General features: G+C 42.6%; 1 protein-coding gene and 1 pseudogene across 3 annotated transcripts in view; both read left to right on the top strand.

Moving 5' to 3' along the window:
- LOC101599479 (zinc finger protein 585A-like) overlaps positions 1–19,641 on the top strand; it is a 55,943-nt gene extending 36,302 nt beyond the window's left edge. The window contains exons 1-5 of one of the 3 annotated variants that reach the window (XM_045149547.1): positions 3,360–3,511; positions 4,283–4,409; positions 7,762–7,854; positions 15,221–15,330; positions 16,912–19,641. In XM_045149547.1, coding sequence (XP_045005482.1) covers positions 3,491–3,511; positions 4,283–4,409; positions 7,762–7,854; positions 15,221–15,330; positions 16,912–18,999 — 2,439 coding nt within the window. In that variant the 5' untranslated portion in view covers positions 3,360–3,490 and the 3' untranslated portion in view covers positions 19,000–19,641. Of the gene's footprint in view, positions 1–3,359; positions 3,512–3,625; positions 3,747–4,282; positions 4,410–7,761; positions 7,855–15,220; positions 15,331–16,911 lie in introns of those variants that run through there. The other 2 variants (XM_045149549.1, XM_045149548.1) reach the window with 2 other exon arrangements.
- Positions 19,642–21,641: 2,000 nt separating this feature from the next.
- On the top strand, positions 21,642–22,268 carry LOC123460647 (annotated as a pseudogene).

The following is a 22,268-nucleotide window of genomic DNA, read 5'->3' as shown; positions in this document are numbered from 1 at the left end:
CTGTGTTGTAAGGGTGGGATTACTAACTACTGCTGACAGATCCAGGAATGCACTGTGGGAGATGGATATGCCCCTAGGGCAGAGGCTGAAGTTCCCCTAAGGTAGAGGGAAGCAGTCATCACTCTGTCCAACAAAGTTTAGCCTGTAACAGGGCACATGCAAAACCATGTGCCTAAGTCATGCCATGCTTAGGTCACCTCATGCCCTGATGGCTCATGACAGTGTGTCCAACAATAAAGGTCTTGGACCACAACCCATGGGGACCAGAACCCATGGCCTGCTATCACTGAAGTCACTTCACTCCCTGGTGTCTCTGTACCTGCACAGTTGAGTCAGTGAATATGACACTCTTGCACAGAAGCCCTGCCTGGCAAAGTCAAACACACATGACTCCAAGGATTAGAGCCATCTCCCTGGGGTCAGGAGGGTCAACCTAAGGTCACCAGAGACAGTGCCCAGGTCACACATAGATGGGGTTCCTGGAAGCAGAGGGGCAGAATGGAGCCTGATGTCATAGGAAAAGATAGGAAATCTTTTAAAATCTGCTTGCAGCAAGGTGTGGTGGCACACACCTTTAGTTCCAGAATTTGAGAGGCAGAAGTAGAAAGATTGCCATGAGTTCAAGGCCACCCTGAAACTGCATTGTGAATTCCAGGTCAGCCCAGCTAGAGCAAGACCCTACCTCAAAGAAAACAAAGACACAAAAAAAACCTACATGCTAAGTCATGGAACTCAGATATGAGGGCCTCAGAAGCTGGTGTTCAGAAGGTTTTGGTGGACAAAGCCAAGGTGTCAAGTGGCAGCGATAATTCAGCATTGGGATTATCCAGTGGAACAAATCTAGAAGTTACAGCTTCCCTTTCCTGGCTCAGGATGCCCACCTCACCTTCTAGGGTAGGTTTTCAGGTCAGAGCCTTTGAGAGAGGGTTGCATCTATGGATGGAGACCAAGGCAAGGATAGGATTTTCTTGCCTAAAATTCCCAAGAGCTGGGATTCAGGCTTGTAACACCACACCATCCTTACTTTGTACTAGGGGTCAAGGCCAGAATATTGTGAATGTACCAAAACTGATCAAAATGCATAGTGGAGGGGCTCCTTTCTCTTCCTATGATCCCTTAAGTTTTTCTTTCTATCCTGCCTCATAGGTCATGTCTCTACTCTCAAACTACCAGATTTTTCACCTCTAACCTCCATTCTCCACTCACTCCATCTCCTGTTACAATAATCAAACCTGTTTTCCTTCTGCATATCCTCCTCCATTTAGACCTTTTGTCTCTCAGCCATGCTTAGAAACTGGAGCCATAAGCACCATTTCTCCCAGGCTTTAGGGAAACTAGCAGTCACAGGTTTCTCCAGTCCAGTGAGACCCATGCCACTTCCCTGACTGTCCCACACTAGCATATATTGAGGGAGTCACCACCCACAACAAATTCTCTCCCCAGCTTCCCAGCTATACAGTGACCCAAGCTCCTTATTCCATGTTCTCCTGGGTATAAGGGTCACACAATAAAGGACTGTAGGGTTGTAACAGCCTGAGCCTATGAAAGGCAAATACTATCTCTTGCCTTGAACAATGCACAGGAATTGACGGTGATACTCCCCAATTATTCAACCCCAATTATTCAAAAGATAGAACAAGACTCAAGAGACAGTATTGGGTTTCCTAAGGACCCTCAGTGAGAAGACAGGGACTAGATCACAGAGCCCTGTACTTGTCAGGCACATGTTCTACCACTCAAGTGTTCACTGTGTTCTGATTTTACTAAGGTAAAAGCCCAGGTTAGCTTTGATCTCCCTGTGTAACCCAGGCTTGCCTCAACCTTGTGATATTGACTGTAACTCAGTGTCCTGAGCAGCTGGGATTACAGGCCTGTACCACCATGTCTAACTTGAAGGTGGGATTTGAAGCCAGTTCCAAAAACTATTCACTGTTTCATCTCCACAGGGCACCAAGAGCAACATCCAGAGATACGAGTGTGAAAGGGGAGAGACAGAGAGAGGATAAGCACATCAGGGCCTCAAGCCACTACAAACGAACTCCAGATGCATGTACCATCATGTGCATCTGGCTTGCATGGGATCTTGAGAATTGAACATGAATCCTTAGGCTTTTCAGGCAATTGCTTCAACTGCTAAGCCATTCCTCCAGCCCACATTTTCACATCTTTAAGGAGCTGCCATTGAGCACATCAACAGAGATGGGGAGACAACAAGAAACAAGGAGGGATGTGGTGCACGGCTAAATGCTTGTATGCCTGTGTTTCGGCTCCTGTAACTAATACACATATGCCCCTTTTGGGGATATGGCATACAAGGTAAATGGTAAATCTAGGTCACCCAGTGAAGAAATAGGGATTGGGATTGCAAGGTGCTAATGATCTGAGACCTTCAAGGAAATCTCTCCTGACAAAGAGGTGGTCACACAAAGACAATAAGGAAAGAAGGGCCATTGAGAGCAGAGAGGAAGGAGCTGGGCTGACATGCCTGGAATCAGAGAGAGAGAGAGAGAGAGAGAGAAAGAGAGAGACAGAAAGGAAGGGGTTCCTGGAAACACATGTGGCAGAAGGTTGACTATTGGGGTATCTGGGTCTGAGGAAGATAGGCCATATAACAGGCTGACAAAAGTCCCTTAATTTTAGTCTGCAGAATAAAGCCTGGCTCATCAGGGGCCTTAAGAGTCCAGTGGCCCCAGGCACCTGGCCATAGAATACCTCAGACACTGGCACCATGCTGCTGCCCCTCAAGATCCTCCTTGTCACCCTCGCAGAGAATGCAGCCACCTGGGCTACAAGTGGCAGAGGCAATGAGGAGACAGGGCTAGTGTCCTGCGTTGCAGATATTGAAGATGCAGCTAACTACCCCCGATTCATAGAGCAGGCTGACCTCACACTCCAGGATGGAGCTGCCCATACAGGGCTTGGGTACCAGCTAAAGTCCTGGGACAGGACAGTAGGCACGGAGCTGGCCTGGTCGCCAGTCCATAGCGGAGGGGACAAGTGCACAGCGGACCAAACGGAGCGCTCGGGCCTGGAACTCTGGAGCCCAAGACGGGGACACCGCCGCCGCCGCCAGCTCCCCGGTTTAAAGATCCCCTCCTTCCCAAGTCAGGACACCGCCTGTTTCTCAGCGCTTCAGGACACGCAGCTTCCTCCCACGGCCACCAGCGCCATCCACCAGGCGGAGCCCACAAGCTCACCTGGGAGTTCATTGGCTGCTGACTCCGTCCACTTTTCCTCACTCGAGGGGGCGAGCCTGACGTGCTGTCCAATAGTCTTCCCGCGCGGAGACCGTCCAGCCAATCAGACACGCCTACCGTGCTCTGGGGGCGGGGCCTCCACAGCCTGGCGGAAGTCTCTCCTGAGCCAGGTTTCTACGGGCGTCGTGGGAGGCGTTTCCACGTTGTGTTTCTTGTCCCGGGTCTGTGGAGATCGAGTCCCGGTCCCCGTGTTCCTGCGCCTCGGGGTGTGCGGAGACCCACGAGGACGCCAGATGCCCTGGCAGCGGGAAATGGTGAGGAGCGGCGTCCCGATCCCGGGAGGGAAGGGGTTTGTCTGGGCGGAGCTGGCGGAGGCTCCGCCTCGCGCCCCAGGGACGGGCGGAGCGCTGCGTTTGGGCCGCTGTGCACCCCGATCCCTCCGGCTGTGGGGTGGGGAATGGGCGGCTCCTGAACCCGGCTTAGCCCTGCTGTAGCCCTGTCTGCGTAGCTGTGTCCAGGGCTGGCTTCCAGGACCAGGGCCCGGATGCGGTAAGACCTGTAATTTATACCAGGGATTCCTAACTCCCCATTGCGTATGGTACTTGACAATTCTGATTTGTCTCTTAAGGTTCCTATTTGCCCAACACCATCCAAGTCTGATACCTGTTTTCATGGATGTTGTAACCTAATGTCTGGATGACATATTTATCCCTGCAATATTTGGGATAAGATATCTGCACCCTTGGTACTTGAACTCCATCTCTTTGTGTCCTGAGATTTGTCTTTTGTTTGTAGTGACATTAGGTGGCCACATCTGGCCAAACTGTCTTTTTCCAACAACTCAGGGTTCCACGAAAGCTTTCTCGCAGCAGGCTTTGTATTGTAATTCCTTGGAAAACTTTAACCCTGTTTTTTTGAATTACTTCACTAAGTCAGTTAAGATGTTTGTCTTTATTTTTCTTTCTCCCATGACAAAAATCAAGTGACAGTTCTAAGACACTGGTAAAACTCACAGAGTAGAGTGAATTCCCACCATGTGTTCCCAATGCTGAGCACTTGGGTTGAAGAGCATTGTGTCATTGCAGGGGTCCCTGTCATTTGAGGACGTGTCTGTGGACTTCACCCGGCAGGAGTGGCAGGAGCTGGATGCTGCCCAGAGGACCCTCTACAGGGATGTGATGCTGGAGAACTACAGCAGCCTGCTGTTCTTGGGTGAGTCTGACTCCCCTGTATCTCTCATAGTAATTACATTCTCTTGTCTTGATGAGTATTTGGCATTATTGTTACCTTTTAGGTTAATTTTTTAAATTTTTTTTTGAAGTAGTGTTTCACTGTGGCCCAGCTGAGCTGGAATTCACTATATAGTCTCAGGCTGGCCTCAAACTCATTGATCCTCCCACCTCTACCTGTTGTGACTAAATTCATGTGCTCCCACACCCAGCTCACTGTACCTTTTCATATTAATTCTCTATTACATATCTACATGACACATGGTAATGACGTGTGCTAATGAAGAGCAACATGTTTTACAGTACACTTACATGTAATGATCAGATAAAGGTAAGTTGTAAAACAGCTCAAGTAGACCTAGTTTGTGTGGGAAAATTTAAAATATCCCAGGCTGCCAGGCATGGTGACCTACGCCTTTAATCCCAGCACTCAGGAGGCAGAGGTAGGAGAATTGCTGTGAGTTTAAGGCCTCCCTGAGACTACATGGTGAATCCCAGGTCAGCCTGGAAGCCCTACCTCAAAAAACAAAAATAAAAATGAATGAATAAATAAATAAAATAAAATCTCTCAGGCTGGAGAAATGACTTAGTAGTTGGTGCTTGTCTGCAAAGCCAAAGGACCCTAGGTTCAGTTCCCCAGGACCCACATAGGCTAGATGCACATGTGACTGGAGTTGATTTGCAGTGGCTAGAGGCTCTGGCACAACCCTTCTCTTCCCCACCTTGCCACCTCCGCCCTGTCATCTGTCTCTCTCAAATGAATAAAATAAAGACAAATGAAAATCTCTCTGAGGGCTGGAGAGATTGCACATGATTGCAAAGCCTAATGACCTGGGTTCAATTCCCCAGTACCCATGTAAAGCCAAATGCACAGTGGTGCATGTGTCTGGAGTTTGCTAGCAGTGGCTAGAGGCCCTCATGCTTATTCTCTCTTTCTGTCTGCTTGCAAATCAATAAAATACTTAAAAATATCTCTTGGGTAACTATTTTGAAATAATTAATTGCTGTTTCCCATATGTGTATTACTATTCTATCACTCATAAGTACTCATCACTTCCAGAGCTCACATGAAGTTCTATGCATCCATTTGCCCTTGATACTTTTCAACACTCTTGTAACCACTGTTTCATTGTCTACTTCTTTCAAGTCAAGAAACAGAATGAGGGCTGGAGAGATGGCTTAGTAATTAAGGCACTTACCTGCAAAGTCTAAGGACCCAGTTTAATTTTCCAGGTCCCACGTAAGCCAGATACACATGGTGGCACATGCGTCTGGAGTTCGTTTGCAGTGGCTAGAGGCCTGGCGTGCCCACTTTTTTCTCTATCTCTCTCCCTCTTTCTCTGTCAAATAAATAAAAATAAAATATTATACATATATATATACACACACAGATACACATACATACACACATACACACACACCTTTGGATATATAGTGAACATTAGGGTAATGGTGTCATGTATTTTTCTTATTTATTTAATTTACTTTTTAAAATTTGTTTATTTTTATTTATTTATTTGAGAGTGAAAGAGAGAGAAAGGCAGATAGAGAGAGTGAGAGAGAGAATGGGCGCACCAGGGCTTCCAGCCACTGCAAATGAACTCCAGACGCATGCGCCCCCTTGTGAACCTGGCTAATGTTGGTCCTGGAGAATCAAGCCTCGAACCGCGGTCCTTAGGCTTCATAGGCAAGCGCTTAACTGCTAAGCCGTCTCTCCATCCCTATTTACTTACTTTTTAAAAATGTGTCACTTTTTACTCCAGTTTACATGGGTGTGTTAGAAATCAAACTCTGCCTGGCAGTTTTGACAAGTACTTTTATCTGGTGGGCTATCTTGACACTGTCCTATATTTTGTCCTTTTAAAAAACATTTATTGGGCTTGAGGGATTGCTTAGTGGTTAAGGCACTTGCCTACAAAGTCAAAGGACCCAGGTTTGATTCCCCAGTACACATGTAAGCCAGATGCATAAGGAGGCGCATGCTTCTGGAGTTCATTTTCAGTGGCTGGAGGCCTTGGCACACTCAGTCTCACTCTCTCTCCCTTTCTCTCTCTCCTTCTCTCTCAAATAATTTTTAAAAATATTTATTTTATATTTTATTTTTATTTATTTATTAGAGCATCTGAGAGAGAGATAGAGAGTAGAGAATGGGCATACTAGGACTTCCAGCCTCTGTAAACAAACTCCAGACACATGTGCCACCTTGTGTATCTGGCTTCCATGAGTCATGAGGAATTGAACCTGGGTCCTTTGGCTTTGCAGGAAAGCACCTGAACTGCTAAGCCATCCCTCCAGCCCCAAACTTATTGTTTAAAAAAAAAACAGATTTTATTTTTATTTATTTATTACAGTCAGAGGGGGAGAGAGAGAGAGAAGGGGCATACCAAGGCTTCTAGCCACTGCAAATGAACTCCAGATGCATGTGCCACTATGTGAATCTGGCTTCCATGGGACCTGGAGAATCAAACCAGGGTCCTTAGGCTTCACAGGCATGCGTGTTAATTGCTAAGGTGTCTCTCCAGCCCCCCAAACTTATTTTTGAATGGCAAAATAGACTAAATGCTCATCAGTCACACCTAAGCAATCAGTATTTGTGTCTTAGTGGGCTCAGTTTTGGATTCTTTCCCTTCCTGACTTTCCTTTCTTTAGCAGCCTGCCCTTATGCAAACTAATCAGTCTGTCCAGTGTATGCCTATCTACCCAGCCTTGGGTTATGTGGTGCCCAGTATAAAACAGCCTATGGATGTCACCTACATTGAGGGCGAAGCTGGTTCTCTGTGGTGCACTGTGGTCTGGGGTCAGGTGGTTAGGTCTGCCTGCTCTTCAGGTCAGCTGTGCAGGCTGGTGTGGGATGGGGGAGGGTTGGCTCCCATCCCTTTGAGGCCTCACTTCTGTAGAGGAGCTCCTGGCACTGGCAGATTGGCAAGGGCAGATTGTCTTCATTTTCTTAAAACTAGTATTTGGGGCTGAAGAAGAGTTGGTTTAGCAAACTTACTTGCAAACCCTGAAAGCCTGAGTTCAGTTTCTTAATACCACCTAAAACCAGATGCACAAAGTGGCTCATGCATCTAGAGTTCGTTTGCAGTGGCAGGAGATTGTGGCACGCTCATTCTTTCTGGGTGTCTCTCTCATACATAAATAACACTTAGGGTTCTTTACCATGAAATTTTATGTCACTTGCAAGGTACATTTTAATCAGGAAAGAATACAAATGTAAACTTAAAGGTTTCTAATTCACTGATCATAGCACAATTCCTGAATTGTAGCTATCGTTTTCCATCAGTGCACCTCACTTTATACTCTGGCATAATTTGTATATCATTTCTCACTCACAGGATGCTGCATGACCAAGCCTGAGGTGATCGTCAAGTTGGAGCATGGATTTGGGCCATGGAGGGTAGCAGAAGCCTCAGTCTGGAGCCTCCCAGGTCAGTCATGAAAGCTGAGCAAGGCACATCAGTAAGAAAGGATCACATCAAATATTGGTCATATTGAGCTGTTTTCACCAACTTTATCCAAATCCAGCCTGGAAGAGTTTTTGCACATCAGCTATCTCATTTCTACAGTATCCAAGAGAGGGTTATCCATGTCATGCCATCTCGTTGTTTTTGGCTGAAGCATATTTTGTTAGACTTGATTCCATGAACATATGGAACTTCTTAGAAATTTTCCTTTGTGACTTAAAAAAATACTTTATTTTTATTCATTTGAAAGGTAAAGAAAGAAAGAGGCAACCAGTGTGAGAGAGGGAGAGAATGGGCACACCAGGGCTTCTAGCCACTTTATACAAACTTCTGATGTAATGCCACCTTGTACATCTGGCTTTACGTCGGTCCTAGGGAATCAAACCTGATTCCTTAGGCTTTGTAGGCAAGCACCTTGACCACTAAGCCATCTCTCCAGCCCCTTTCTGGATTTTTGAGGCAGGATGTTATATATGTCGCCTGGGTTGGCCTCAAATTTGCCAACTAGCTGAGGATCAACTAGAACTGCTGACCTCCTGCTACATCTCCAGCATGCTGGGCTTACAGCATGTACTACCATTCTCACCTAGTTAGAGATATGGGATCTTCCAGGTAGTGTGTCACTCTACCCTGGCTGACCTGCAGTTCACTATGTAGTCACATGCTGGCCTTGAACTCATGGTGATCCTCCTGCCTCTGCCTCTTATGTGGTGAGATTGAAGGCATGCACCACTATGCACAGTTTATTTAAAGATATTATAGGCTAGTTGTTTAGCTATATTTTAGTTGTTGTCCTTCTTGAAATTTTATCGAAGAGTTTTTTGTCCTTTCTTGTTATATTCTTTTTTTTTTTTTTAAATATGGAACGCTTCACAAATCTTCTCTGTATCGTTCCAATTTTAGTATATGTGCTGCCGAAGCGAGCACCTTTCTTGTTATATTCTTTTAACACTTGTTCTTTCTTGACTTTATTGGCCATTGTCTTTGTATTTGCGGTGATACCAATAGAAACCACACAAATGCATCTCTTCTTACAACACTTCCATTTTATGAGAGAAAAGTGATGTTTAATGGACTGTATCATGCTCAGATAAAAGCCAGAAGAATGTTTGTGTTATTATATAAGGACAGTTAACAATGGTGGGGGGGAGAGAAAATGCATCACAAGTTCAGCTATGCTTCTTGAAATGTTAAGTGAAATGGAGCGATTTTGTCAGACAGTGGAATTCACTATGTAGTCTCAGGGTGGCCTCAAACCCAGGGAAATCTTCCTACCTCTGCCTCCCAAGTGCTGGGATTAAAGGCGTGTGCAACCACACCTGGATTTTTATTTTATACTTTATTTTTATTTATTGGAGAGAGGGGGGAGGGAGAGAATGGATGCACAGGGGCCTCTAGCCACTGCAAATTAACTCCAGATGCATGCACCACCTTGTGCTTCTGGCTTATGTGGGTTCTGGGGCGTCTCACTTGTGGATACCTGGATCCTCCAGGCAACTGTGGAGAGCAGGGTCTTGAAACTGGCCCTGCCTGTGACAAAAAGAACCACTTTTGGGAGGCAGTCTGGGTGAATAGCTCGGTTTATTTATTAGGGAAATGGGTTTATTAGGGAGAGAGTCAGGTGACCTATATAGTGGAGGGAAGAGGATCTCAGGGGGATGGGCTCTGTGAAGGCTGCTGGCTGATAAGGAGTTTCCTAGGCAACTGGCCAAAGGTCACCGGACTATGAGCAAAGCCTAAGTTCAGGTGTGCTGGCCTTTGAGAGGGAGTGTCCTCCTGTAGCCCGGGGGTCCTTAGCCATGCCTGGAAACTCAGGCCCCTCTCCCAAAGGCTTCAGCCTGTGCCTGGCAATGTCTGACAAAAACTGGGTTCATAGGCTTCACAGGCAAGTGCCTTAACTGCTAAGACATCTCTCCAGCCTTGGGTTGGACTTTTGCCTTAGTGCACAAAGTTTGTGCCAAAGTTTGTGAGTAGAGTAGATATATACAGTGGTTGTTAAAGCCAACAGTGGCTCCTTAGATACCCACAAGCAAGTTTTTTTTTTTTTAATTTTTTTTTTTGGTTTATTTTATTTATTTGAGAGTGACAGAGAGAGAGAAAGAAGCAGATACAGAGAGAGAGAATGGGCATGCTAGGACCTCCAGCCACTGCAGACGAACTCCAGATGCATGCGCCCCTTTGTGCATCTGGCTAACGTGGGTCCTGGGGAGTTGAGCCTCGAACCGAGGTCCTTAGGCCTCACAGGCAAGCGCTTAACCACTAAGCCATCTCTCCAGCCCAACAAGCAAGTTTTTTAATTGAATGCTACAACATAGTGCCAAAGGGCTAGTCCCCAGCCAGAATCCAGCACCAACTGATGAAGCAAGTACAGAGGAACTGCATTAGATTCTATCTACTGCTCCAAGTACTCCTCTGGGGCATAGGTACTGGGTTCCTCCCATTGGTTGTGTTCTTTCTCTTCCTCACCATGTTCCTTGCTTCAGTCATTTGTCTTGTTTATGAACTTTTACCTGAACATTTTGTTGTTAATTTTTACTTATTTTTTTAAGTGTTCATTAATGGTTAATTTTTATTTTCTTTTAATATGTATATCTTTTGTTTTGGGGTTACTTTCTGTTTGAAGTTTTTGTTATTTATTTTTTAATTGGCAAGTAGAGTTGTGGTTTTTTTTGGTTATTTTTTTTTTTAATTTTTTGAGGTAGGGCCTCACTATAGTCCAGGCTAACCTGGAATTCATTCTGTAGTTTCAGGCTTGCCTTAGAGTCATAGGACTCACAGAAGTCCTCCTACCTGTGCTTCCTACATGCTGGGATTAAAGATGTATGTTACCATGTCTGGCAGCACATGCAGTTTTAAGCATTTTTGAATCTCTCTATATATACATATATATCTTCTCCCCATCTGCATACATGTGACTTCTGTCTTTTCCTTCTGACACCACTCCATCTACTTTTTATTTCTTATAACTGCTTTTAATTACCATTTAAAGGTTTTAGATTTTTCTCAGGTTTACCCCATGTTTCATATATACTTTTGGGTATTACAAGCTAGAATGGACATATTGGAAAGAATATATAATTTAGGGTATTCTAATTTTCTAATTAGCTGCAGTATTATTAGATGTATCAATCTATCTGATGTTATATATCTTCAGGGAGAGAGATTATAGGTGTGCCAGAGCCATAAGCAACTATAAATGAACTCCAGATGCATGTGCCATCTGGCTTATATGTGATCTGGAGAATCAAACTTGGATCCTTAGGCTTCACAGGCAATTACCTTAACTTCTAAGCCATGCTTCCAGAACTTAAAATATGTTTTAATTCTTGGGCTGGAGAGATTATTCAGTGATTAAGGCTCTTGCCTGCAATGCCTAATGACCTGTATTTGATACTCCAGTACCCATGTAAAGCTAAATGTACAAAGTGATGCTTGCATCTGGGGTTTGTTTACAGTGTAAGGAGGTCCTCATGCACCAATTCGCTCTCTCTCCCTGCAAGTAAAATAAAGTAAAATGTTTTTATTTATGATAAATAGTAGGCAAGGTAGGTTTGTGTTTTGTGTGATTGTCTCAACATTTTCCTCCATCTCTATGATTCATTTTTCTGTTGAAAAGAGACTATTTCTGTTGGTGATGTTTTCTTTTCTTTTTTTTATTACTTATTTCCACTAAGGATCTCTCTAGCCCCCAAAGATTTTTTGTTTGTTTGTTTGTTTGTGGAGATAGGATCTCACTGTAGTCCAGGGTGACCTGAAATTCACTATGTAATATCAGGGTGGCCTCACACTCTCTGTAGTCCTCCTACCTCTGCCTCTCAAACTCTGGGATTAAAGGTGTGCACCACCAGACCCCACTTATTTCAGTTTTTTGAGGTAGGGTCTCACTCTATCCAGACTGACCCAGGATTCACCATAAGGGTGGTCTACAACATATGGCAGTCCTCCCACCTCTTCCTTCTAAGTGCTGGGATTAAAGATGTACACCATCGTGTCTGGCTTTATGTTGGCAATGTTTTTCTAATGTGGTTTTAGTGATTTGATTCATCATTGCTTTCTTTTCCATAATTTCTTTTTTTTTCCACATTAAAAATTTTATTTATTTAGAGGGAGAAAATAACAATGGACATGCCAAGGCATCTTGCCACTGGAAATGAACTCCAGACATAAGCACCAATTTGTGCTACTTGCTTTAAATGGATGTTAGGGAATCAAACCCAGGTGGGTAAGTTTTGCACGCAAGCGCCTTTAGCTGTTAACACATCTTTCCAGCTCATTGTTCTTTTTTAGTATTTCAATTCCTGCTGATTTTTTGTTTGTTTTGTTTTTTGAAAAAGGGTCCCACTCTAGCCCAGGCTGACCTGGAATTCACTGTGTAGTTTCCGGATGACCTCAAACTATTGGTTATCCTCCTACCTCTGCCTCACAGATGCTGGGATTAAAGGCGTGCGCCACTACGCCCAGGTCCTTGCTAAATTTTTCATCCGTATTTGTCACTCTTTCCTCCTCACTCTCTCATTCACTTTGGAGATTCATTTAAGGTCTTGTATATTCTCTCTTAGGTCATTCATCTGATCATTTGTGCTGTCTGTATGGTCACGACATTGTAGTTAGGCTGTCTTTCGTTGTTGTGTCTTGTGTATTTTTTGTTGTTGTTACTGTTTGTTCTTTTAGGTAGGGTCTTGTGCTGGCCCAGGCAGACCTGGAATTCACTGTATAGTCTCAGGCTTACCTTAAACTCACAGTGATCCTGCTACCTCTGCTTATCTAATGCTGGGATTAAAGGCATGCATATCCATACCAAACTAGGGTGCTTTTTGAGATGTGTTTGCCAGTTTTATTTCTTCTCATGTTTTCCAGCTCTATTTGTTGCCTTTTATAAGTCATTTTATGCAGGATGCCCATACTAGGAAAAGTATTTATTTCAGGTTTTTTGGAGTTAGACACATTATTCAGTCTCACAGATTTGTTTGTATTTCTGGTTTTGCTCAGCTGTATGATACTCTTATACCATCTCGAGAGTACAGAGACTGTCATTGGGCAACTAGTTACTAGGGGTGCGTTATGTAGTTATTTTTAAGAGCAAAGGGTAGCAGTATTTGAATGGTGAATGGAAGGAGTGAATGGACTAACAGGCCTGTTACCTTTGGAATAGGTATGTAGGTTAGAGGTATGAAAGAAAGGATCGAGGCTATCATGACTATACAGATGCCGTTAAGTATGTTTTTGTGAGTACTCAAAAGTATTAAAACAGTATCCAGAAAGAGAGCCATGTAGGTCTGTTCCTCATTCATGTGTGTGTTTTTAGTATGGGGCCATGTTTGTGATATTTGCATATGTATGTGCCCATGTTGAGCCCCATGCACTGGCCTGTGACCAGTCTGTTTTCTTGTTTGGTGGTGACTATTGAGTTCCTTCTATTGCTCCTCCACCTGCAATTGGTTGAGCCACAGTTGTATATTAAAACAAGAACAATAACAACAACAACAACAAAAAGTATTCTGCAAAGTGGGAAGGTTGGAAGGGGTGAAGAGCCCAGATGGGAGTAGTGGTACCAGGCTGAGATAACGAGGCAGACTTACCAGAGCAAGTACCTGGGAGATTAGAAGAGAGAAAAAGCCAAAAAGAGATGCCTGCCTATGTAGTAAGCATCTATTTATAATTTATTGTGGTGGGCCATAACCTCAAGGTTAAGTGAGTTTGAGAAAGAGCTGATTAGTCTGGGCTTCGGAAAGGCCTGGCTCAGAAAGAGGCTAGCCATGATGCCAATTTTGGGATTGAGTTTTACCAACCACAATGTACCAATCTAATTTTAACCTTAATTCTAGGAAAGGAAAATTGTTTCCTAGGGTTGGGCTCAGGTTCTTTATAGTAAAACATTCTATATAACTTCTTTAGTCAAGAGATAAGGAGAAATCCTTCTCCAGCAAAGCAGAGACTACAAGGGTAGGAACAAGGACATACCTGATTTTGTTTTGTTTTGCTTTGTTTTAACTTTGCTGTCAATCTTCCCTTTGAAGAAGTAACCCCAGCTGTCCCTAGGGAACTGAGCCACAGACTGAGCTGGCTTCATAAAATTGAGTGGGGGGGAAAAAATGGAGTGGGACTGTCTAGTGCACCGTACGGGAAATTTCTCCAATGAGACGATCTAGGACCTCAAAAGTACATTGGTAGAGTCAAGGAAGACAGTCCTGGAAGAAAATGTTGGGGAGAGTAAAGACAAAAGGTTAAGGGGTAGTAGGCACACAGCAAATTAGGGGCCTGTATTATTCCCATTCTTGTAGATTTTCAGGCTTTGGACAGCAATTGAGGAAAACCAGGCAGATGGAATTAGATTCTCTCAGGACCATCAGAGTTTGAGCTTATTGTAAATGAACAGTGATAAAGCAATTGAATATACAGGTTCCAAAAATGAACAGAGTGCATATAAGAGTTATGATAGGTGTAATTTTATTTTTGCTTCAGTGTCTTTCAAATGAACTCCTGATGTATGCACCACCTTGTACATCTGGTTACTGGAGAATTGAACCCAACCTGTTAGGCCTTGCAGCCAAGCACTTGAACCGCTGAGCCATCTCTCCTATAATCTTTTTATTGTTATTTATTTATTTGAGTGAAACAGAGAGAGAAAGAGGCACAGAAACAGAGAGGAATAGGGAGAGATTGGACACATCAGGGCCTCCAGCCCCTGCAATTGAACTCCAGACACATGACCACCTTCTGCATCTGGCTTATGTGGGTCCTGTGGCATTGAACTTGAGTTCTTAGGTTTCACCAGTAAGCACCTTAACTGCTAAGTCATCTCTCCAACCCCTATAATCTCTTTTTTTTCTCTTGACTATGAAAATCCTGAGATCCACTCAGAGAACGGATCAACAAATGGCACATCTGTACTTGTAAGTCTTGTAAAAGAGAAGTGATGGTAGCAGCGTTGTCAGGAATATACATAAAACATTTAATCTTGAAAATGGCATATGTACCACCTAGTCTGTTATAAATGTTTAAAGCCATGTGATTTAGTAAAATCATCACTTAAACGTGAGTATTAAGAAAGGCAAGTCCCTCAGCTCTGTCATTCAAAGCCATTTAGGTATATTAAGTGAGAGTTTTTAGCTGGATGTGGTGGTGCACACCTTTAATCCCAGCACTTGGGAGTAAGAGGTAGGAGGATTGTCACGATTTGAGGCCACCCTGAGACTACAGAGTGACTTCCAGGTCAGCCTGGGCTAGGGTGAAATCCTACCTTGAAAAATGAAAGGGGGGAAAGTTTTTGTCAAATGACATCTTCTAAGCCAATATATTAATTTGTGTATCATATTTTTAATATCATTAGATGTTCTTAAGGTTGCTGATCCCATTGATTCCATCCAGACAAATCAGAAGAGCCATTTGTGTCAAGGTGGAATCACCAACAGCAAGACATTAAATGACAATATGGTTGAAGTAAGCTAATTTTTTTCTTTCCTAATAATTTGTATATCAGAATAGATTTATTTTGAATCAACAGTTTTTCATGTGTTCTGTCAGTATATTTGAAATGTGAATGTGATGAATGGAAACTGTTCAGGCAAGTTTCTTAAAGACCTTAACTCAGCCTGAGCAGACTGCTTAGCTAATAAAGTGCTTGCTATAAAAGCATTTGAACCTGAGTTTGTATCTAGAGTACCCATGTTAAAATAGCACTATAGTATGTCTTGCATCTATAATCTTATCTCTGAGAAGATGAAAAAATCTGAATCTCTGGGACTTGCTGGCTACATAGACTATCAGAATTGACTGGAACCTTCAGAAAGACTCATAAATTTGACCTCTAGTTTTGAAAAAATGCATATCTTGGCATGTACTTGATGTTTTACACAAACTTGCGAAAAGGATGCACTCATTTCTCCATAATAAGCCTCATAAGATGTGGCTAGAGAAAAACTAAAATTATGAGCCTGGTGTGGCACACACCTTTAATCCCAGCACTTAGAGGCAGGGGTAGAAGGATCACTGTGAGTTCAAGGTCACTTTGAGATTACATAGGGAATTCCACTTCAGCCTGTGAGTGTAACCTTACCCTAAAAAAATAAATTTATAAAAAACTAAGAATTATAGTATATTAACAACCTTTTAGCTCCATAAGAACATTCCAATTTTACAGTGATATTTTTCAGTATATTTTTATTGTGTGTATATGTGTAGACTTGTGTGTGAATATTTGTGGGAATGTGTGCTACCACATGTAAATAAATGAAGGTCTCAGAATAGCACTGAGATCCTCTCTTCTTTCCTTTCAGTTGAGACAGTTTCTCCCATTATTGTTTTGGATGCTGTGTGTAATACTCAGCCTGGTCCATGAATTTCTATTTTCTCCTTCCTCAATATCCCAGCTATTGTAGACATGTTAGGGTCATAGATATGGGTACCACTTTGTTTTCTGTTTTGTGTGGATTTGGGCCCATAAGCTTTTTAAGTGCATGCCTTTAACCACTTAGCTATTTCCTCAACCATTCTGAATAAAAGCCATATTGGAACATGAAATTTTATATTAATGAAACTTCTATTAAATTCAATATGCATTGAAAATCATTGTTTAGATGACAGTTATATAGCTCAATAAATGTTTCATGTAAATTAATCATTCTATATGATGTATAAAAGATCATGTTTTCTTTTTGTTAACATTTTATTTATTTATGAGAGAGAAAGAGACTAGAGAGAAAGAGAGAATGGGCACATCAGGCCTCTAGTCACTGCATACAAACTCCAGACACAGTGCCCCCTCATGCATCTGGCTTACATGGGTCCTGGGGAATCGAACCTAGGTCCTTAGGCTTCACAGGCAAATGCTGTAACTGCTAAGCCATTTCCCCAGTCCCCAAGATCTTATTTTCTAAACAATGTATCTATAGGAGAGAAGTGCAATTTGATTGTAAGATATTGAAGTACCCCTCAGAAAACATCAGGAAACATACAATAGTTAAAAGCTTGGTAGGCATATGAAATGTAACAGATTTTTTTTTCTTGTTTTTTAATCTCTAGACTGAGTCAAAGTTGTGTCAGAAACTCTATCGAAGGACAAAGAGCTATAAAAGTAAAGCATGCATGAAGGTATCTTACAAGGAATCACAACACACAAGTAACATGATATCTCATACTTCCAAAAGATCTTTGTATTTCATCTGCAATTACAATAAATTACAAACTCTTTCTTCAAAGGAGGATAATGAATATAAGTGTGAGGAAAGCAGAAAAATGTTTGTGGAGTCAGACCACACTGTTCCTAAGAGAATTCACTCAGGAGAGAATCTCTATGCCTGCATGGAATTTGGGAAGGAATCCACACAGAAGATGACCTTTATTGGTCATGAGAGAATGCATACAGGTGAGAAGCCCTATGAATGTGCAGAATGTGGGAAAGCATTTGCTTACAAGTCGTACCTCACTGCTCATGAGAAAGTTCATAATGGAGACAGACCCTATGAATGTTCGCAGTGTGGGAAACGTTTCTATTGGAAGTCACGTCTCAATAGACATGTTAGAATTCATACAGGTGAGAAGCCCTATGAATGTACAGAATGTGGGAATGCTTTTGGTACGAGGGCCCATCTTATTCAACATCAGAGTATCCATAAGAGTGAGAAGCCATATGCATGTATAGAATGTGGAAAAGCTTTCTCTTTGAAGCATTACCTCAGCTGGCATCAGAGAATTCATACAGGAGAAAAGCCCTATGAATGTACACTATGTGAAAAACGTTTCTACTGGAAGTCACATCTCAGTAGACATCAGAGAATTCATACAGGTGAGAAGCCCTATGTATGTTCAGAATGCGGGAAAGCCTTCACTACAACATGTCAACTTTTTCGTCATCAGAGTGTACATATGAGGGAGAAGCTCTATGACTGTACAGAATGTGGGAAAGCTTTGAGTACTAAGTGTCAGCATATTCATCATCATACTATGCATATGAATAAGAAACCCTATACATGTATGGAATGTGGGAAAGCTTTTGCTTTTAAGCATTACCTCTATTGTCATCGGAGAATTCATAAGGGGAAGAAGCCCTATGCATGTACAGAATGTGGGAAAACGTTCACTCGGAAGATGACCCTTGTTGGTCATCAGAGAATTCATACTGGTGAGAAACCCTTTCAATGTACTGAATGTGGAAAAGCTTTCCACATGAAATCAGACCTCTCTAAACATCAGAGAACCCATACCGGTGAGAAGCCCTATGAATGTGCTGAATGTGGGAAAGCTTTCACTAGGAAGTTCATTCTTATTATTCATGAGAGAAATCATGCAGGTAATAAGCCCTATGCATGTCCAGACTGTGGGAAAGCTTTCGCTGCCAAGTTTTACCTTGTTCATCATCAGAGAACACATACGGGTGAGAAGCCTTTTGAATGTACAGACTGTGGGAAAGGTTTCATTGTCAAGGGGAGCCTCATTCGTCACCAGAGAAAATGTGGGAAAGCTATCAACATGAAATCAGATCTCATTAATCATCAGAAAAACCGTACAGGTGAGAAGCCTTATGTATGTACAGAATGTGGGAAAGCTTTCCACATGAAATCAGACCTCACTAGACATCAGAGAATCCATACAGGTGAGAAGCCCTATGAATGTAAAGAATGTGGGAAAGCTTTCACACGAAAGTCAAATCTTATTATTCATGAGAGAAGTCATACAGGTAAAAAGCCCTATGAATGTTCAGACTGTGGAAAAGCTTTTGCTAGCAATTGGTACCTCTGTCATCATAAAAGAACACATGCAAATGAGGCCTATAAATGTACACATTGTGGGAAAGGTTTCACTCTGAAGTCAAATCTTACTGTGCATCAGAGAACTCATACAGGTAAGAAGCCTTATGAATGTGCAGACTGTGGGAAAACTTTCACTAGGAAGTCCCGTCTTACTGTTCATGAGGGAAATCACACAGGTAAGAGGCCCTATGAATGTGCAGACTGTGGGAAAGCTTTTGCTACCAAGTCATACCTGTGTCATCATCAGAAAACACATACAGGCGAAAAACCCTATAAATGTACAGATTGTGCCACTGGTTTCACGATCAAGGGGAACCTCATTCGTCATCAGAGAAAATGTGGGAAAGCATTCAGAAGCTAACATTATTCATAAGGGAATTCACTTAGGTATGTAGGCCTATTAAACAGAATATTGGAACGATGTCTATGACAATTCAGTAATTGTTCCTCATGAGAACTTGAGTGAGAAGACCTATGAATTCACACAATGTGAGAAACATTTCCATTACAAGCACTAAAGAAATTCATACATTTGTGAAGACCTATGTTTAAAAACTATCACTAGTAAGGCATACAGAATCTCCATGATCTGTATGTTGAACATTTGTCTATGTTAACAGTTTTTTTTTTAAAGAAGGAATTGTGGAACTTGCAGTATATTTAGAATGTTTCATTGGGCCTTGAAGATATTGCTTAGCAGTTAAGGCTCTTCCTGCAAAGCCTAAGGACACAATGTTGGACTCTCCACATGCCATGAAAGCCAGATGAACTAATATGAGGCATGTGCAGGGTTGTACATACCCACTAGGTGGTGCAAGCATACAGAGTTTGATTGCAGTGGCTGAGGCCCTGGCACACCAATTCTCTGTCTACCTCTCTAAAATTAAAAAAAAAAAAGATAATGTTTAATTGGATAAAACTTGTTTTATTATCAACAGCATAATAAATTTCATAATTATTTTTTAGTGTTGGTTATACTCATATTAAAGGTTATGTTCTTATATTCATGATGTTCCTTCATCTTCTCTAATTATTTTTTAAATATTTATTTATCAGAAAGAGGCAGAAAAAAAGAGAATGGTCATGCCATTGTGTCTAGCCCCTGCCAATGAGCTCCAGGGACATGTCACTTTGAGCATATGGCTTTACATGGGTACTACGAAATCCCATGTGGGTTATTAGGCTTTGCACGTGATTGCCTTAACCACTGAGACATCTCTCCATCTCTCCCCGCCCCAACTGCCAGTTTGTTTCATTATATATATGTCACTTTCCCCAGAAATACAGATAAAGATCAGCTCAGATTTCTGGCCCCCATCTGTAAGTTTTGTGCTCATCTCATGCATGGTTTTTACCAGGCAATTCCCACTTTGTTAAAGCCAGTTTGCTGCTGCTTCTAGGAGTTCACCAAGAAGGGTCACTAGTGTGGACCTTGTGGTGGTAATGTTGAGATCATACATATGTCAGAAAATAGATGGGCCTACCTAAGGTGTATTGATGTGTTGAGATATGTATAACTGGGGGGTGGGTTATGCTCAGGATTCACAGGCTCAAAGTATTCACTGAGCATTGAATGATCCCTGAACCATTCACTGTTCACATAATCTGCTTGTCTGAGCCTTCCATTTAGTATGGTTGTAACCTGTCATCACATATACCTAGGGGTTGTGGTAGCAGGAAAACTTTTTTTTTGTTTGTTTGTTTGTTTGTTTTTGTTTTTGAAGTAGGGTCTCACGCTAGCTCAGGCTGACCTGGAATTCACTCTGCATTCTCAGGGTGGCCTCGAACTCACAGCGATCCTCCTACCTCTGCCTCCCGAGTGCTGGGATTAAAGGCGTGCGCCACCACGCCCAGCTAGGAAAACTTTTTGTAGAGAAACATATATTGCACTCTCTACAACCACTTGCCTAACTCGGGAATAAACTATTTATTAGAGATCAAGAGGGAGGGAAGGGGGAGGGAGGGAGGAAAGGTGGCAGGGCCTCTAGCCACTGCAAACGAACTCCAGATGCATGCACCACCTTGTGCATCTGGCTTATGTGGGACCTGGAGAATCATACCTGGATCTTTATGCCTCACAGGCAAGCACCTTGACCACTAAGCCATCTCTCCAGTCCATGATCATCTGTACTGTCATTAGATGTTCCTAACGTTGCTGATCCCTTTGACACCATCCAGAATAATCAGAAAATCCATTTGTGTCAAGGTGGAATCACCAACAGCAAGACATTAAATGACATAATGGTTGATTTCAGTTAAACTTTGTTGTTTCCCAATAATTTATACATCAGAATAGATTCATTTTGCTGTCACCTGTTTTTACATGTGTGTTCTCAACATATTTGAAATCTGAACATGATGAATGAAAACAATTTAGGCAAGATTCCTAAAAAGTTTAACACAGCCTGAGCAGACTGCTCAGTAAAGTGCTGGCTGTGCAAGCATTTGGACCTGATTTTAGCTCCAGAGTACCTGTGTAAAGATAAAAGTTTGGTGGCATGCACCTAAAAATCTCACCCCTGCAAAGATGGAAAGATCTAAATAACTAAGGCTTACTGACTGACCTCTAGAATTGGTAAGGTCTTGGTTCAGTGTGACACCCCTGTCTCTAAAAAGACAGGCTGCAACCATTCACCAAGATATATAATACTGGCTTCTGATTTTTGAAAGATGCAGTGTTGGGGCTGGAGAGGTGGGTTAAAATGCTTCCTGTGAAGCCTAAGAACAGATGTCCAATTCTCCAGGTCCCATGCAGTCCAGATGCACAAGGTGGCACATGCATCTGGAGTTCACTTGCAGGGTCTAGAGGCCCTGACACACCCATTCTTTCTCTCTTCCCTCCCCCTTAGTCTCTAATAAATAAAAGTAAATCCTGAAAATGAATAATCATGATATAAAAATTACATGTATCTATGCAATTGCATTGTTACAATTTACCTTTTTATCCTCAGAGGTTGAAAAGACTGACTTGTCATTAAGCACATTTTTATATTTTACATATGCATGATTGCTATAGGTAGTTCTTCTAAATCCTCTCAGAAAAGGGAACAGCGTACATAGATAGTCTCTTCCCCTACATCCTGTGAGCCTCAAGGGATTTCCATGCTCAACCCATACCCATGGACCCTTATCACCCCAAGCAGCAGATACCAAGGCTCAATCCCCATGTGAGCTTCACAAAGGATGATGAGGAAATGCTGTACATCAACCCCCTTGAGAAGATTTGGATTGTAGGTTATTAGGATTACAAGCATGTGCCCATATGGAGCCAATGCCTGGACCATCAGATGACATTGATTCCGTGTCCATCACCAAAGTTTGATGTCCCCAACATGACTACAATTATCCCTATGTGGACTCAGATTTTGGCTTTGGTGGCCAGAACCCTAAAGCAGAGGGAGTGTTGAAATCAAGACACAGCCATCCAGGGGCAAGTCATAGCAGTGCAAAGATGACAGTGGGTGCTCATGCTATGTCTACTTCAGGGACATACTGAACCACAAAGAGAACTGCTGGCACCACTATCAGATGTTTGACTCCATGAGATCTTGTATCTGCCACATGAGCTGTATGTGATATGTGAACAGCATGGTCTATCATTGCATAATATGGGAAGGCATTCATTTATGA

Source organism: Jaculus jaculus, chromosome 5, assembly GCF_020740685.1.
Source record: "Jaculus jaculus isolate mJacJac1 chromosome 5, mJacJac1.mat.Y.cur, whole genome shotgun sequence".
NCBI lineage: Eukaryota > Metazoa > Chordata > Mammalia > Rodentia > Dipodidae > Jaculus > Jaculus jaculus.
This window is presented reverse-complemented; position numbering and strand designations above follow the sequence as displayed.